At 36.3% G+C, this 14935-nt stretch overlaps 1 protein-coding gene and 1 long non-coding RNA gene across 4 annotated transcripts in view; one reads left to right on the top strand and one right to left on the bottom strand.

Annotated features, from left to right (window-relative positions):
• The window catches only part of UBR2 (ubiquitin protein ligase E3 component n-recognin 2), a 133182-nt gene that overhangs the window by 63076 nt on the left and 55171 nt on the right, over positions 1-14935 (top strand). For all 3 annotated transcript variants that reach the window (XM_020287012.2, XM_020287010.2, XM_020287011.2), the window contains exons 12-18: positions 5116-5279; positions 5369-5468; positions 7806-7934; positions 9404-9587; positions 11889-11950; positions 12396-12506; positions 13782-13847. In XM_020287012.2, coding sequence (XP_020142601.1) covers positions 5116-5279; positions 5369-5468; positions 7806-7934; positions 9404-9587; positions 11889-11950; positions 12396-12506; positions 13782-13847 — 816 coding nt within the window. The remainder of the gene's footprint in view (positions 1-5115; positions 5280-5368; positions 5469-7805; positions 7935-9403; positions 9588-11888; positions 11951-12395; positions 12507-13781; positions 13848-14935) is intronic.
• LOC142870979 (uncharacterized) lies at positions 6081-14759 on the bottom strand. The gene is made up of 2 exons (XR_012919326.1): positions 14668-14759; positions 6081-6236 (listed from the first exon to the last, which is right to left on the bottom strand). It is a non-coding gene; the product is annotated as an uncharacterized LOC142870979 (long non-coding RNA).

Raw genomic sequence — 14935 nt, 5'->3', positions numbered from 1 at the left:
CTTCCTCCTGCCTCAGTCTCCTAAGTAGTTGGGACTACAGGTCCACTTGGTTTTTGTTTTAAAACATGAATGCGTGTTTTCTTTTCATGAATTCAGGAAAAGCATTGGATGCTGTGATCATGTGGGGTTTTTCTCCTTTTGTCTGTTAATAAGTCTGTTATTTATATAAGTTTACTTTTTTTCTCGAATGTTATATTATTCTTGCATGAAAGAAATAAACTACAACCAAACTTGGTTGAGTTGTGTTGTATCCTTCCTCTATATTGCTTGATTCAATTTGTGTTCCCTTATTTGTGAGAGAGATTAGATGGTAATTTTCTTATAATGGCTTTTTGGAGTTTTAGTATTAAGATTATGGAGGACTCATTAATTAAATTGGCAAGTATATTCTGTTTTCTGGAAATTTCTATGTATTATTGCTCTCTTAAATATTTAGAAGAATTCTCCGGTGTAGCCATTTGGGCCTGAAGATTTCTTTCTGGGAACATTTTTTACCAATTAAATTTCTTTAATAGATATAAGAGTATTCAGATTTTTCATTTCTTGTTTCTCTTTGAATAACTTATATTTTTCCTTAGGAATTTCCTAGTTTCATCTAAATTTTTAATTATATTAATTTAAATTGGTCCTAACACTTGTCCTATTTTCCATTTAATACCTTTAAGATCTGTAGTATGGTTTTTTTTAATCCTTTTTAAATTTAAATTTTTCTGGTTTTCTTATTGGTCCTTTGAGAGATCTATACTCTTTAGTCTTTTCAAAGAACCAATATTCAGTTGTGTTGATTTTGATTTTTTTTGTACATTTTCTTTGTTTTATCAATTTATACTCTAATTTCCCTTTTTGTATTTTCTTTAGATTTATTTTGCCATTCTTTTTGTAATTTCTTAATAGATATTTAGATTACTTTCAGCCTTTCTTCTTTTCTGTTAAGAGCATTTAAGGTGAAGTTTCTATCTAAGCATAATTTTAACTGTATCCCACAATTTTGTTATGTGGTAAATAAGAGTTGTTTAGTAAGGTTTGTTTTACAGACTCAGATCAACTTAGATAATAAGAATTGCCCTCCTCTTAGAGGAAATGTGTGTTCTGTTTTAGGAGATTTTCCTTTATCTGCTGTTCCTCAGTTGCTTTCAGCCAAAAATAATCCTTATGCCAGAATGGTATATTTTGGTGTGGCATATTCTAGTCCCCTTCAGCACATAGGGTGAGGCTGATCACCTTAATCCAGTCAGGAATTGCCTGAGTCCAGGTTGTTTTAGGAAGATTCAGTCTTTCTTCTGGTTCGTGCCCATCCCTGGGACATAACTCCCTAAGCTTTCCTAGTTGAGAGACTGGAGTTCTTCCCCTCTATAGGATCCTGAACTCTGTATAGATGAGAGTTTCTTCACCTCGATAAGACTGCCATAGCATTGCTTTGTTCTTCTGGGCTTCCTGCTTTTCTCAGACTTGCATCCTGTATAACTTCAGAATTTTGCAAATGTTTGAGAAGAAAACTAGAATAATCTTGAACTTATTTCCCCACCCTTCTGTTGTTCTTACTGGGATTCTATCCTATCCAACACACTGGGCCAGCTAAAATGTCAGTAGGTGTCTCTTCTTATGAATAGCAGCTCTGTACAGATTCACTCCTGGCATCTTTAATCCTCTTACCCTATTCCTGAAATAGTCGAATGCTGAGGCAAAAGTAGCTGCTGAATGTTTGCTCACTTCCCTGTGCAGTTCCCTTTATCCATGGTTTTTATCCCCTGGGGTCCTTCTTGTCTTAGCAGCTTGCTAATGATTTCAAACTTTTTTTTCTTTTTTAAGTTGAGCTTTTCTAGTTCTTGGTAGAAGTGTCGGTCAGCCTCAAGCTACTCCATCGTGACTAGAAGCAGAAGAGTGCTTGTATAGTTTTTTGGAAAAGCTCCATTAGCAATTCTTGTGCACATCCTGGTTAAAAATAACTTGCCCTAGATATTAGTGAAATGTTTTATAGCACTGGTATCTTTCGAATCAGAATTGCCTTACAGTTAACACCGCCTTCATTTTAAGTCTGGTCAAGAACAAGTGTTTATAAATCAAGTGACTAGAGTACAATAGTTGTTCTAGTTTATTTTATTAAATGTGCACTCAGTCAGCATCATCCCTATGTGCTGTAGCATGTTTAGTTTAACTAAAAGTGTGTGCATAGACTGTTAATATTCAGTGAAGTTTTTCAGAGTCTGAGGGGAGAATTTGGCCCATTTTGAATATTTTGTTAAATGTGTAATGAGCCTTGCAAAAACAAAATTGAATATGAATTACATAAAGTGAATAAAAACTGTAATTAAGTAGTGGAAATGTTTTTTAAAACAAAGTGAATTGTAGACATAAAAATTAAAGTAATTTTTTAGGGTAAGTGATAAGAACTAGAACTAGTATAATAATGTTAGATATTTAATGTTGAAAATTGCCTTGAAAGGTTGATAAAACCAACCAATGGTTTTTATCCATTTCTGTTCATAACTTTGGAAAATATGCTTCTTTAGTTATATTTTTAAAAGTAGAAATGTTGAATAACTCCTTGGGTTTTTTTTTAATTTTGTTTTGTTTTGGTTTTTTTTTTTTAGTGCTGTGTTGTGTTGTGTTTTGTTTTAGAAACAGAGTCTTGCTGCACTGCCCAGGCTGGCCTTGAAATCCTAAGCTCAGTCTTTCTGCCTCAGCCTCCCAAGTAGCTGGGACTTTAGGCATACATACAACCACCACACCTGGCCACTCCCTTGTTTTAATGGGCCACTCTTATTAATTTTTTTATTTGACCCCAAGTACAAACAATTAGAATCCAATCCAAAACTATGCATATCTCTCTTAACATTCACCTGAAACAGAAAATGCTAATAAGTACCTTGATTAGTGAGATTTACATTCTGCCAAACTCCTTTTCTTACCTGCTCTAAGTCTTATACGCTGACAGTACAGCAGCAGTCCCCAACCTTTTTGACACCAGGGACCAACTTCACGGAAGACAGTTTTTCCACAGACTGGACAGGGGTTGGGAATGTAATTCAAGCAAATTACATTTATTGTGCAGTCAACCCTCTCTGCTAATGATAATCTGTATTTGCAGCTGATCTGCAGTGCTAGACTAGCACCACTGCCTTAGCTCCACCTCAGATGTCAGGCATCTGATTCCCATAAGGAGCGCACAACCCAGAGTCCTTGCATGTGCAGTTTACAGTAGAATTTGCACTCCTATGGGAATCTAATGCCACTGATCTTACAGGAGGTGGAGATTATGTGGTGATGTGAGCGATGGGGAGTGGCTGTAAATACAGATGAAGCTTCTCTCACTTGCCCACTGCTACATCCTGGTTCCTAAGAGACACAGGACTGATACTCGTCTACAGCCCAGGTCTTGGGGATTGCAGCTCTACAGAGTTTTTTCTTAGCTAAGTGGATTTGAATCATACTCATTTAACATCTTCAAAACCAATTAATCCAACAAACAAAAGGAAAATTTTTACTTACCCCCTTAGCATTCCCCACCCTTGCAAACTTCACCTTAATCTTTACTGTGGAGGAAAATTTAACAGAAGTTAATCCTGTAGACTTTTGAGCTACTTAGAGCCTAAGTCCTGGCAATGTGTTGATAATTTAGGAGTTTTCGAAGGTATATTTAACTCTATAGATTTTCTACTTATGATTTTAGCACTTAACCTCTGCATTAGAATACAGCTTTTACTGTATTCTTGGACTTCTTTCTTCTACATTTTGGTCCTATTTTTTTAATGCAAATTCTATACTGCTAATTAGATGATATTGATTGATATGAGACCTGTTTAAGTTGTAGCCCAACATCAATAACACTCTAACACCTAGGAGAGATTAGCTATTGAGGCTGGGAAAGGCGTGGGGTACGGATCCATGATCTTTTGTATCAGAGGAAAAATGTGATATTTAAAATAAAATTAGACATTCTAACTTTACTGTAACAGATTAAAACCATCAAATTGCAAAGATCAAAATGTTCGAAGTTACATTGTGTTAGGAGGGCAGGAGGAGCAAGGCCCATATCATAGGAGAAAACATAAATTGTTAAGCCTCTTTGTGGGAACAGTTAAAATTTATAATGTACCTACTCTTTAACACATTAGTTCCACTTTTAGGAAATTATTCTATAAATATTCTTACAACTGTACAGAGTAGATATTTGTTGCAACATCTTTTGTAATGGCATAAAACTGGAAAAAACTGAATGTCTTACCAATAAGGGCCTGACTAAATAAAGTATGATACAGAAGTATACCTGGTGATAGATAAAAAAGAATAAGGGAAATTTGTATGAACTGATATGGGACAATCTCTAAAATATATCAAGTAAAAAAAGTACAGAACAGTATAAAATATGCTATCCTTTGAGGGAAAGAGAGATAATTATACATATCCATACTTATATATACTTAATATACATTTAGCCTATTTTATTTGTATTTTATTTTGTAGTTTATATGTATAGATATATAGATATTATACACACATACCGGCTCTGCAAGAACGTGCAAAGAACTGCTAACAGGGTTTGCCTTTGGACGTGAAACTTCTAGGAACTAGAGGACTTACTTTTTACTTGTATTTGGCATCATTTGCATGTATTTACTTATTCAAAAATACATAGAGATATACATATATATATACACACACACATAGATACAAAGCAAAAAATAAATCTTAACTAAAGAGATTAAGAGGAAATACAGTTTTATATTGACTTCTAGAGAATCTTTGACATAAACCTCTGAATCCTAGAATAATTATACCATACCATTATAGGTGTCTAAATGTCTCAGTTAAGGAAAATTTGCAGCCTGATTCAGATCCCCCACCCTGAATTATCTTGAATAATGAGCCTTGGAACTGTCTTCTAACATTCTGGCATCTTTCTGGCATCTGATATAATTGTTGCTTCATACACATGGCTATTGGAGTAAGTAATTGTTATTTAGAAATACACAGTAATACACTTATGATATTATATGGTTGTGTTTGAAAAGGATTTTAAACTGAAAGAGCTAAATAATGTTGATGATTTTTTTTTCTTCTGCCTCCTAGTAAATAGTTTTTGATTACCATGCACTCCAATATACTTTGTTTTAGGCTCGAATGCTCATCACAGAAGAAAACCTGATGACCATTATCATTAAGACTTTTATGGATCATTTGAGACATCGAGATGCCCAGGGCAGATTTCAGTTTGAACGATACACTGCTTTACAAGCCTTCAAGTTTAGGAGAGTTCAGAGCCTTATTTTAGATCTCAAGTAAGTTTTTGTTCAATTATTAAACCATTTGCAACTTGTAAAATGTCAGTGTTTATCTTTGTATTCATTGCTGCTTGTATCTTGTTCAGGTATGTTTTAATTAGCAAACCAACTGAATGGTCAGATGAGCTGAGGCAGAAGTTCCTAGAAGGATTTGATGCCTTTTTGGAATTACTTAAATGTATGCAGGTATGTATAAACTGATACCTTTTTGTTTTTCATCCTCTTTTCTTTTTTTTTTTTTTCTTCTTTTTTTTTTTTTGTTTGTTTTTGATAAGAGATGAGGTCTCTCTCTCTGTTGCCCAGGCTGGAGTATAATAGCTATTCACAGGCACAATCATAGCATAGTTCATCCTCAAACTCCTGGGCTCAAGTGATCCTCACACTTCAACTTCTCAAACACTGGAACTACAGGTGTATACCACCATGCCCAGCTTCTGTTTTTTGTTGTTTTTGTTCATTGGACTGAGCACCTTTCTGTCTGTGCATTTTTTTTTTCCGTTTTGGGCAAGTTTCCAAAAGATCAATTTGGATGGTTGCATTTGGACCAAGAAGCTCCTCAATAATTGGAAACTCTTAGAAAAGGTATAGAGCAAATGAGATTCCAGCATAGGTTCTGGCATCTACTGCTCTTTGTATTTGGTAATTCTTTTGGTTACCATTAATGTTCTTTCTTTAGAGGTTATAAGTTCATTTTTTAGATAAGCTTGCTTGGAAGTATAGTCAAGTTATTTGAGAAACTATAGTTGTTTTGGGATTTTTTAAAAATGTTTCTATATTTCTTTTTTCTCCTTGATGTGATATTTATATAATACAGTGTAGAACTTTTTCCTCTGCTTCTATTTTTTTTTTTTTTTTGGAACTATCTCCATATATGAAACAGAATCTAGAGTTAGAAACCAACAGGTATATTTAACCAGTTTTAACTGTAAGAAGATAGGTAACATCTCTAAAAATCTGAGCAAGTACTATTAATATTATGATTCCTTTAGTAACCATCTGGCTTTCTTAAGGAATAATCAAAGTTGACATATCATTTTTAGAAAACATTTTAGTTCCTAGGTTGGGAGGCAGTTCATGAGTGTTTAGTTTATTATAATACTACTGTGTTTTTCATGTATCTATAAAAACAATAGCTATTTTGATCCATTTGAATACTTAGTATTCTGTATTCTCTATTATTTAATAAGTTCTGACATACCCAGGTAGTTAGGCTGGTTTCTGAAAAGTAATTTTTTTATTAAAAGCTGTTTTTCTTTTCTTGGCTGGGCGTGGTGGCTCACACCTGTAATCCTAGCACTCTGGGAGGCCAAGGCAGGCAGATTGCTAGAGGGCAGGAGTTTGAAACCAGCCTGAGCAAGAGCGAGATCCCGTCTCTACTATAATTAGAAAGAAATTAATTGGCCAACTAATATATATAGAAAAAATTAGCCAGGCATGGTGGTGCATGCCTGTAGTCCCAGCTACTCAGGAGGCTAAGGCAGGAAGATTGCTTGAGTTCGGGAGTTTGAAGTTGCTGTGAGCTAGGCTGACACCATGGCACTCACTCTAGCCTGGGCAACAAAGCGAGACTCTGTCTCAAAAAAAAGAAAAGCTGTTTTTCTTGTTTTACTTTCTTTTGCTTTCTTTCAGACACTGTGAAAACTTGGTTGTTTATTAGGCAATAATTATTAAAACTTAATTCTAAAACAAAATATATTTATAAATTCTATAACATTTATTAAAGCCTGCCAAATTTCTTTTAACAGTTTTTTCTATAGATATAGAGCTAGAAAGGAATTTGAAGGATTATTGCAGTGAAGTATTGAAGTATTTTTTAGTCTAAAAGAGATCTACAAGACTGCCTCTAAAATAATTCATTCTATACTTTATTGAGTTTTTTGTTGTTGTTGTTGTTTTTGAGACAGAGTCTCGCTTTGTTGCCCAGACTAGAGTGAGTGCCATGGTGTCAGCCTAAGGACACTGGTCCTTATTGAGTTTTTTTTTTTGTTTGTTTTTTTTTTTGACAGAGTCTCGCTTTGTTGTCCAGGCTAGAGTGAGTGCTGTGGTGTCAGCCTAGCTCACAGCAACCTCAAACTCCTGGGCTCGAGTGATCCTTCTGCCTCAGCCTCCCGGGTAGCTGGGACTACAGGCATGCGCCACCATGCCCGGCTAATTTTTTATATATATATCAGTTGGCCAATTAATTTCTTTCTATTTATAGTAGAGACGGGGTCTCGCTCTTGCTCAGGTTGGTTTTGAACTCCTGACCTTGAGCAATCCGCCCGCCTCGGCCTCCCAAGAGCTAGGATTACAGGCGTGAGCCACCGCGCCTGGCCTTATTGAGTTTTTTGATTTGTATTTTAGAGATTGTTTTATAAACACATAATTTTAAAAGCTATGATTTCTCATACTACTTCCTCCTAGAACTTACGCCTTATATGTTTTTATAATCAATATATATATATTTCTTCTTAGGTTATTTCTTAGGTTTTCATATAAGAGAACAACTATAAATTCATATACCATCTTTTCACTTCCTTTAAGGGAATGGATCCGATTGTACGTCAAGTGGGACAACATATTGAAATGGAACCAGAGTGGGAAGCAGCCTTTACACTACAAATGAAATTAACACATGTCATTTCGATGATGCAGGACTGGTGTGCTTTAGATGTGAGTTTCTTCTAGGGGCAGGGGATAGGAGGAAAATGGAAGGGGGGGTTAATGAGCAGATTCCTAAGTAAATTTTTTTTTTTTTTTTTTTTTTTGAGACAGAGTCTCGCTTTTGTTGTCCAGGCTAGAGTGAGTGCCGTGGCGTCAGCCTAGCTCACAGCAACCTCAAACTCCTGGGCTGAAGTGATCCTCCTGCCTCAGCCTCCCAAGTAGCTGGGACTACAGGCATGCGCCACCATGCCCGGCTAATTTTTTTATATACATATCAGTTGGCCAATTAATTTCTTTCTATTTATAGTAGAGACGGGGTCTCGCTCTTGCTCAGGCTGGTTTTGAACTCCTGACCTTGAGCAATCCGCCCGCCTCGGCCTCCCAGAGAGCTAGGATTACAGGCGTGAGCCACCACGCCCGGCCCTAAGTAAGTTTTAAGGAGACTTAGAGAAATAGTGGTGATACGTAGCTCATAAAACAGCATATTTTCCTTTTCTACCTATAAATTCATTAAAATCTTAAAACTGTAAAGCCTTAAGAAAAAACTTGAAAAATAAAGGAGGAAATAATCCATACTCTCTCTTCCCTAATATAACTATCTTCATTCCTTTTCCATAATCCCTTCTAGACTGTAGAATATAAAAAGTTGATAATTTAGTTTATAGTCTCAAAATTTTTATTATTGGTACATCTGTCCTGTGTCTTAAAATTATTTTGGCCTTCCTTTGGCAATAAAGTCTAGATGAGAGCCTGTATAAATTAGGGGGTCAGGGAACACTTCTATAAGAGCTAAAAAGTGTGTAAAAGTTAACTGAACAAAGAGTAAATAATATTCCTGACTAAGAGAATAGTTGCATCATGCTCTGTGATAAGAAGGGATTCTGGTTGTGCCAGGAGCTATGAGAAGGCTCTCTGGTTACAGCATAGAGGTAGAGGGCAGAGAGGTGGGTAGGGGCCTGACTTCTCAGGGCCTTAGCCATAGAAAGACGATTTTATTTTATTCTAACTGAAGTAGGAGGCCTTTAGAGACCACCAGACGGAAAAGTAACATGATTCAATTTACATATTTTTAAAAATTACTCTGAAGAGTAGATGAAGGGGCAAGAGTTGAAGCAAGGAATTTAATAGAGAGATGGTAGGCAATGCCTTGGAGTTACTGGAGATAGAGAAAAGTGGCTAGTTTTGAGAGAAGTGTAGACGATGAAATTGCAGGCTTGATTTGGAGTAGACAATGGGCAATGAGGGAAAGGAGGATGTTGGAATAACTTCTAGATTTCCACAGGTATATGGATCAAGGTATCATTCACTGAGACAGGGGACACAGGAAGAGGGGGGACCAAGTTTGGGAGGGAGGATTAAGTTTGGTTTTGCCCATATTGTTATTTGAGATACTTATTCATCATCGAATTTGAGGTACTTATTCAATGTTGTAGAAACCCAACCTTTTGACTAACTTACAGAAAAACCCTCTTTTTTAGGAAAAAGTATTAATTGAAGCTTACAAGAAATGTCTCGCTGTATTGATGCAGTGTCATGGTGGTTTTACTGATGGTGAACAGCCAATCACGCTAAGCATTTGTGGACATTCAGTGGAAACTATCAGATACTGTGTTTCCCAAGAAAAAGTTAGCATTCACCTCCCAGTTTCTCGCTTACTTGCAGGTAAAGCATTTCCCCTAAGAGAACCCTAAAATTATCTTTTATTTGTGGTTAATATTTATTAATACCTACTATGTGCTAGGCATTATTCTGAGAGTTTTACATGCATTAACTTATTTAATCATCACATAGGCCTATGAGGTAGGTATCATTAAGCTCACTTCACAGAGAGAGTGACTTGTTTAGTGTCACATAGCAAGAAAGAATCAGAATTGGCATTTTGAGTCAATTTGGCACCAGAGGCCATGTTTATAACCATTGTACCATAGTGCTTCTCTATACTTCTTAACTACAGTTAGCATATTTTATTGTTTAACTCAATCTAGCTACAAAGTCAGTGGTGTTAAAATTCAAACTAATCTGTTATTTAAGTGATTACTAATCAATCGAAATCACCCTAGGTTTTCTCTTGCTCTTTCTTCTCTCCCTATAAACTGTTTCATATTTATTGATCCTCTTTTAAGCAGTAGGTCAAGAGCGAGCCCATATTGAGGTGATAATTCTTTAATCTCTACTAGTTGACTTATAGGTAGTGTGTAAGTGGTCAACTGTCTGAAGCTGCCATCTTGCAGTAGCCAAAGACTTTGAATATGCAGTATCCATCTCTGTAGACTCATTTCAGTACACCTTCCATATTTCTCCGTTCCAGGTATTCTTAGTCTGCTCACGTACTGATGTTACCTTTAGTTCCCTTTTAACTTAGAGAATAGATGGAAGGGAAGTTCTGAAGGTAGATGTTTCTACTCATTGCAGAATATGTAATTTATCTTAAGTAACTTAATGTGATATGAAGGTGTACTTTTTGTTTCAATTTTTCTGGAAGAGATTGTGGAGAATAGTATCATTTATTCTTTGAATGTTTGCTAGAATTCACCAGTGAAATCATCTGATGCTTTAGTTTTGAAGTTACTTATCGATTTAATTTCTTTAATATAGAACTGTTTAGGATATCTGTTTCTCCTTGTGTGGGTTTTGGTAGTTTGTGTCTTTCAAGAAATTGGTCCGTTTCACCTAAGTTAACATACAGGCCTAGAGTTCATAGTATTCCTTCATTTTCTTTTTAATGTATGTAAGTTTAGTAGTAATGGTTCCTCTTTCATTCTGAAGGCATTTTGTTCATTGTTCTGAGCATTATCACATTATCTTGCTGATAGACCCTTAAAGTCTTGATGATTTAAGATAACTGTGAAGATTATGGAGTTGTTTATTCTTAGACATATGAATATTAAAATAGTACCAACAGATAATTACCTAGAATGAAATTGTGATCACATGAAGAAATTTCTTTTATTTCTATAATCTGTTCAGGCCCAGTTTTGTTTTTATATGTGTTTTGAGCAACTGAACTGTTGATCCTTAACATAGACAACTCATAGCATGATATTGTGAGAAAGTGTTGGAGTAGAAGGCAAGAACGTGAGTCCTGTCTCCCCCTCAGCTACTGATCTCTTCTGCCTTTAAAAATCTGGTTTTATGGGTAGAAGCTGATGCTGATAGTTATGCATGGTGAAAAAAGTCAATACTCTAAAAATGTACTAATTTCTGCCTAGGTCTTTACCTCCCTAAAAGCTGTTGAGTGAATATTTTTCAGTTTTCATCTCATTGTACTTGATAAACCTTGGCCTAAATGTTTATAATCTAATTGGAGAGCTAAGTAAACATATAAAGCAGTTCATGAACAACTTGGGGCGTGTGCTAATGGAGCTTGAGTACTAAATGTTGAGAACAAATTATTAAAATGGTATTAGTAGTGCAGGTCTTTCCAAATAAAGAAAGCCTCAAACCAGGCTTGAGCCAAGTGGCCAATATATATATTGATAAGATTGTAAAACGCCTTCTCTGTTAGGGCAACAACACAAACAGGACACAATCAGAATGAACTAAGGTTGAGCTGTTCAAGTGCTTCTTGAGGTTAGAAGCTAAAAGAGGCTTTGATCCTAAACTGAAGATCAGTGCAGACCACGAGCCCCATGGCAAGTTTCTCTGTTCAGTTGCCAGAAGAATCTCTCACTGCTATACTTTAAATGATAACAAACTCCATGGCCCAGTAAAATGTGACTCTTAAAGTTGGTATAACATATATAGATACTTTTGTTGGTATATGTATTAAGTGTGCCTTTGATATAGAGATTCATGAGAATGACCATTGAAAAGCTTCATTTATGGATATAGTTAATTTTATATCTTAATTTGTAACCTGATAGATTCCAAAACAGAAGATATGTAAAGTTGAGTGAATTTTTAGAGATTTTTTTCCTAAACTGTTTTCACTTATAGAAATACTTTGTTGTTTGTTCCTTGCAGGTTTGCATGTTTTATTAAGCAAAAGTGAAGTGGCATATAAATTTCCAGAGCTCCTACCTCTAGTAAGTGGTGCTGACCTTTAAAAGTGAATACATATTTATTGTATTCTTTGTATTTGAAATCACTTTGAAACAAACTTGTTTACTTTGGGTTCTCCAGAGAAACAGAACTATAATAAGATGTGTGTGCACACTCTCTCTCTCTCTACATATATATGTAGATTTATTTTAACGAATCGTCTCACACAATTGTGGGGGCTGGCAAGTCTGAAATCTGTGGGGCAGCCCAAAGTAGACTGGAGAGACCCAGGGAAGAATCGATGTGGCAGTCTCAAGGCAATCATGGAGGCAGAATTCCTTTCTCCTCAGGGGGACTTCAGTCTTTTTCTGTTAAGGCCTTCAAGTGAATTGTTTAACTTATATTTTATAAAAGCTTCCATTCCTATCAACCAAGCTTTCTTTATAAAGTTGATTTTTTGTGTGTTTTTTGTTTGTTTTATATATACAGAGTGAACTTAGCCCACCCATGTTGATAGAACACCCTCTTAGATGTCTTGTTTTATGTGCCCAAGTACATGCTGGAATGTGGAGAAGAAATGGGTTCTCTCTAGTAAACCAGGTAAGTGTTTTTTAATTTTATGAAGAGTTTTCATTTGATTCCTTGGCTTCTGTGAAGGTTGTAATTTTCCCTGGATTTAGTCAGAAGTTGAGTATCTATATTAAAATTGTTCAAGAAGAAAAATATAATAACCAATTTTCTTAGAACTTTTAATCATAGTTTGTCAGTAATTAATATCAAAAGTAGAGATGGGCCGGGCGCGGTGGCTCACGCCTGTAATCCTAGCACTCTGGGAGGCCGAGGCGGGCGGATTGCTCGAGGTCAGGAGTTCGAAACCAGCCTGAGCAAGAGCGAGACCCCCTCTCTACTATAAATAGAAAGAAATTAATTGGCCAACTAATACATATATAGAAAAAATTAGCCGGGCATGGTGGCACATGCCTGTAGTCCCAGCTACTTGGGAGGCTGAGGCAGGAGGATTGCTTGAGCCCAGGAGTTTGAGGTTGCTATGAGCTAGGCTGACGCCATGGCACTCTAGCCTGGGCAACAAAGTGAGACTCTGTCTCAAAAAAAAAAAAAAAAAAAGTAGAGATGAACAACAGTGGTCTTGATTTTCACTTGAAATTATTTTTTAGAACAATGTCACAGGCTGGGCTCATGCCTGTAATCCTAGCACTCTTGGAGGCCAAGGTGGGAGGATTGATTGAGCTCAGGAGTTCGAGACCAGCCTGAGCAAGAGTGAGACCCTGTCTCTGCTAAAAATAGAAAAAATAAGCTGGACATGATGGTACATGCCTGTGGCCCCAGCTGCCCAGGAGACTGAGGCAGGAGGATCGCTTGAGCCCAGGAATGTGGAGGTTGCTGTGAGCTAGACTGATGCCACAGCACTCTATCTTGGGCAACAGAGCAAGACTCTGTGTCAAAAAAGACAACCAAGTTGGATATTAAAAATGTAATAAAAATCAAGATTTATCTATATTTAAATTAAATAGGTTTAAAAGGTAAAAGGTCTTTTAGTATACCTCTAAAATTGAAATTTTACTTTTTGAACTTCATTTAGGATTGGTATGGATTTTTTTTCCTATTTTTGGCGGCTCTAAACCTTCCTGAGACAACCACCTTTTACTTTGTTGGGAGACCCAGAAATGTGAACCATAGAATTATTACTATAATTTGGAAGTTTCTAATTAATCTGTACTAAGATAGGGTTAACTATTTGGGAAACCCTGTCACATGCATGCACATATTCTTACACACCAATGTGCTTTTATGGGGAGAGGAGGGAGCTGTGCCAATAAAAACCTGTTTACTCAATGTAATTAATTATTTTTTTAGATTTATTACTACCATAATGTGAAATGCAGACGTGAGATGTTTGACAAGGATATAGTAATGCTTCAGGTAATAAGTTAAAAAAACATTGAAATTAAAGGCGTGGGAGGTCTTTTGCTTCTTGTTATTTCCACATAACCTGGTTAGTTACTTGTGATCACTCCCAAATCTGTATCCCCAGCCTAGCCCTACCTACTAAGCTCTAAACTCAGGTGGCTAAACCCTCTAGAGCATTTCCATCTAGATTTTCTGGACACATCTCAGATTTAACATGTTCAGAATAACTCCTTTTATTTCCTCCATACCTTCTTAATGTTAAACCTCCTACTTTAAACCACTTAAACTAATTTCAGAGGCCTGCAATACTTAAACTACATTGAAGTTCCCTAAATTTGTCGTACTCTCTCTTTAATCTTAAACTCTGCACGTTTATTTCTTCTCCCTAGATTACCCACCCCTTCCTTTTCCCTTCACCTAGCTAACTTATTTTCCTGTGTGTCTTAGTGTTTACTTTAGCATTATTTTCTCCATGGATCCTCCCCTGACATATTAACATTGGCTAAGTATTTGTTTTGCGAGGACCATAGCATGGTACTTACCCTGCTACAGCACTCACAACTCTGCATTGTGGTTACCTGTTTACTTTTCATCACTCCTACCCCACCAAATAATGACAACTGTATCTTTTTTTTTTTTTTTGTCCCTTTTGCCTAGCACAGTGCTTGTCACATAGTAGGGGTTCTATATTATTGCTGAATAAATGTAGTAATTATAGAAAAAGTCAAGAAATGTAAATTTCGGCTAGGCGTGGTGGCTTAGACCTGTAATACTAGCACTCTAGGGAGGCCAAGGCGGGAGGATCACTTGAGCTCAAAAGTTTGAGACCAGCCTGAGCAAGAGTGAGACCCCGTCTCTACCAAAAAAAAATAAGAAAAATTAGCTGGCTTGGTAGCTCACACCTGTAGTCCCAGCTACTCAGGAGGCTAAGACAGGAGGATCACTTGAGCCCATGAGTTTGAGGTTGCAGTGAGCTATGACAACGCTGCTGCATAGTAGCCAGGGCGACAGAGCAGACTCTGTTTCCAAAAAAAAGAAGAAAGAAATGTAAATTTCAAAAAAAAAATTAGTGGTTCAAAATAAAATCCAGGTTGATTTAT

This window comes from Microcebus murinus, chromosome 5 (assembly GCF_040939455.1).
Source record: "Microcebus murinus isolate Inina chromosome 5, M.murinus_Inina_mat1.0, whole genome shotgun sequence".
In the NCBI taxonomy this organism is placed as follows: domain Eukaryota; kingdom Metazoa; phylum Chordata; class Mammalia; order Primates; family Cheirogaleidae; genus Microcebus; species Microcebus murinus.
The sequence above is the reverse complement of the archived record's forward strand: the minus strand, read 5'-3'. Positions and strand labels throughout refer to the sequence as shown.